The 3414-nt window shown below is 70.9% G+C and overlaps 1 protein-coding gene across 1 annotated transcript; it reads right to left on the bottom strand.

The window, feature by feature from the left end:
- Positions 1-95: 95 nt before the first annotated feature.
- Positions 96-3291, bottom strand: LOC107199250. The gene is made up of 6 exons (XM_015616587.3): positions 3192-3291; positions 2173-2228; positions 1969-2088; positions 1777-1877; positions 1248-1683; positions 96-1162 (listed from the first exon to the last, which is right to left on the bottom strand). Exons 1-6 carry the CDS (start codon positions 3264-3266, stop codon positions 577-579), a joined length of 1374 nt encoding a protein of 457 aa, XP_015472073.1. The 5' UTR covers positions 3267-3291; the 3' UTR covers positions 96-576.
- Positions 3292-3414: the final 123 nt, after the last annotated feature.

Below are 3414 nucleotides of genomic sequence, written 5' to 3'. Positions count from 1 at the left end.
CAGGACACCTCAGAACACCCCCAGGGCACCCCCAGGACACCCCAGGACACGCAGACAGGTCCCCGCTGTCCCCGGCAGTGTCCCCGTACCGTGGTGAGCATCCGGCCGTAGGGGCAGGCGGCGAAGGCGGGCACGGAGAGCGGGGCCGGCAGCAGCGGGATGGTTCCCGTGCCCAGCAGCGCGCTGGCACCCAGGAAATCTGCCAGGGCCAGGAGGAACAGGGGCCGCAGCTGGGGACGGGACACCGCGTTAGCTCTGCTGGCATCAGCCCCGACCCCCGGGAGCCCCCACCGCCCTCCCCAGGCTGGGCCCGGCGGCTCCCGGGGACCGGGCCGGGTGCCGGTGCTGGGCATCCCGAACCTCCCGCTCCCCTCCGGGGCCTTAAAGCCGGTATTGGCCCGGCTTTGATTCGAGCTTAGCTGGGGCCAGACCCAGCCCTGTGTCCCTGGGAGCCGGGGACACTCACCTGGACACGGCAGCATTGCCAGGGGCTGGTGGCACTCACCGGGATGTGACAGCGGTGACACTGCCAGGAACCGATGGCACTCACCAGGATGTGCCAGGGGCTGGTGACACTCACCGGGATGTGACAGGGGCTGGTGACACTGCCAGGGGTTGGTGGCACTCACCGGGATGTGACAGCGGTGACATTGCCAGGGGCTGGTGGCACTCACCGGGATGTGACAGGGGCTGGTGGCACTCACCGGGATGTGACAGGGGCTGGTGACACTGCCAGGGGTTGGTGGCACTCACCGGGATGTGACAGCGGTGACACTGCCAGGAACCGATGGCACTCACCAGGATGTGCCAGGGGCTGGTGACACTCACTGGGATGTGACAGCGGTGACACTGCCAGGGGCTGGGGACACTCACCGGGATGTGACAGCGGCTGGTGACACTCACCGGGATGTGACAGCAGTGACACTGCCAGGGGCTGGTGACACTCACCGGGATGTGACAGCGGTGACACTGCCAGGGGCTGGTGACACTCACCGGGATGTGACAGGTGCAGGTGACACTCACCGGGATGTGGCAGCGGTGACACTGCCAGGAGCCGGTGGCACTCACCGGGATGTGACAGGGGCTGGTGACACTCACCGGGATGTGGCAGCAGCGCCCCTGCCAGGAGGTGACCGCGAGGACAGTTCCGCTGCCCAGGAGGCTGGAGGGGACACGGAGGGTGCTGAATGTCCCCCAGAGCCACCCGCAGGTGCCAGCCCCGGGCGGGGGACGGGGACAGGACGCACCTGAGCAGCGCGGCCGGGAGGGTGACACCCGTCAGCGCCAGGACCTGCGGGAGGCACGGAGGGAGCGGGGCCGCCCCGAGCCCGCCCCGGGCACGGCCGGACTCTCCCGGGAACCGCAGCCACGGCGTTCCCGTCGCTCTGGGGGAATGGCGGGGCCGGGGCCGGGGCCGGCTCCTCAGCAGCCCCTCGGCGGTGGCTGCACTGCTGGGCTTTCCCTGTCTCTTCCTCCCGGGTTTTCCCGCTGGGATCTCCTCCCACCTTTCCCGGGGCTGGGGAGGGCCGAGAAGCCGCGTCCCGGGCCCGGGACTCAGCGGGAACAGCGGGGTCGGAGGAATCCCTGCCCGGCTGTCACCTCCCCTTGTGGTGGCCGTGACCACCCTGGGCCGGTCCCAGCGCGCTGCCCCAAACCCCGGGCAGGGTTTGCTGGAATCCAGCGCTCAGCTGGAGCCTCTCCCGCTCCGCCTTTACCTGGATATCCGAGAGGGCCGGGGGCCGCTCCTGTGCGCTGGCCATGGGCGGCGGACGGAGCCCGGAGCGACCCCGGCTGGCCCCGACCNCCCCGGCCCCACAGGGAGAGCAGCGCCCACCTGGGAGCAGATGTCTCGGTTGGGGTGGATCAGGAGGAGGCAGCTGCAAGGACAGAGCGGTTCTGGTGGTCCCAGAGCCCCCCCGGTGTCCCGGGGGCCGCGGCGATGCCCGGGCGGGGCCGGAGGGGCCGTACCTGGAGCAGTAAAGGCTGAAGGTGGCGTTGGAGCCGGGCCGGGGCACCACGGGCGCGATGTCGGTGGCGGCGGAGCCTCGGGCGAGCAGCTGGGCCAGGAGGGTCAGCGCCGGCAGCAGCCTCGGGAAGGGAGGGGTTTGAGTCCCGGGACCCCCGGGGGAGGCTCTGGGACCGCGGCCGGGCCGATCCCGCGGGGGCTCCTACCAGGCCAGGACGGAGGGAATTCCCTGCCGGGCGTTCTCCAGGCAGTGGCTCCGATCCTGCGGGAGAAGGGGCTGGAGAGGCGGCCGAGGCCGAGGGGAGCCCCGAATTCCCGGGAGAAGCGGCTGGAGCGGCGGCCGAGGCCGAGGGGAACCCCGAATTCCCGGGAGAAGGGAATCCCTGGATCTGCCCGTGGCTCCCCGGTGGTTCCCCGGTGTTACCGGGGAAGGGGAGCCCCGAATTCCCGGGAGAAGGGAATCCTTGGATCTGCCCGTGGCTCCCCGGTGGTTCCCGGGTGTTACCGGGGGAGGGGAACCCCGAATTCCCGGGAGAAGGGAATCCCTGGATCGGCCGCTGCTTCCCGGCGGTTCCCGGGTGTTACCGTGGAAGGGGAGCCCCGAATTCCCGGGAGAAGCGGCTGCCCTGGATCGGCCCCGCTGCTCCCCGGCGGTTCCCCGGTGTTACCGGGGGAGGGGAACCCCGAATTCCCGGGAGCAGGGAATCCTTGGATCTGCCCGTGGCTCCCCGGTGGTTCCCGGGTGTTACCGGGCGAGGGGAACCCCGAATTCCCGGGAGAAGGGAATCCCTGGATCTGCCCGTGGCTCCCCGGTGGTTCCCGGGTGTTACCGGGGGAGGGGAACCCCGAATTCCCAGGAGAAGGGAATCCCTGGATCTGCCCGTGGCTCCCCGGCGGTTCCCCGGTGTTACCGGGGAAGGGGAGCCCCGAATTCCCGGGAGAAGGGGCTGGAGCGGCGGCCGAGGCCGAGGGGAACCCCGAATTCCCGGGAGAAGGGGCTGCCCTGGATCGCCCCCGCTGCTCCCCAGCGGTTCCCGGGTGTTACCGGGCGAGGGGAGCCCCGAATTCCCGGGAGAAGGGAATCCCTGGATCTGCCCGTGGCTCCCCGGCGGTTCCCGGGTGTTACCGGGCGAGGGGATCCCCGAATTCCCGGGAGAAGGGGCTGTCCTGGATCGGCCCCGCTGCTCCCCGGCGGTTCCCCGGTGTTACCGGGCGAGGCACGGACCTGCAGCGCTGCCGGGGGCCGGGCTCGCCCCCCGAGGACGGCGCGGTGCGATTCGTACGCGTAAACAACGAGCATGAGGAGCGAGACCGAGTAGGAGGTCTGGGAGAGAGAGAGGGAAAGGAACAGGGGATCCTGCTGGGTGCAGCGCCGCCAGGGCACCGCCCGGCATCCCTCTGCCCCCCAGCCCCGCAGTCTGCCCCCGAATCCCCCCGTTCCCCGTCCG

Source organism: Parus major, unplaced genomic scaffold (assembly GCF_001522545.3).
Source record: "Parus major isolate Abel unplaced genomic scaffold, Parus_major1.1 Scaffold525, whole genome shotgun sequence".
Classification (NCBI taxonomy): domain Eukaryota; kingdom Metazoa; phylum Chordata; class Aves; order Passeriformes; family Paridae; genus Parus; species Parus major.
The sequence above is the reverse complement of the archived record's forward strand: the minus strand, read 5'-3'. Positions and strand labels throughout refer to the sequence as shown.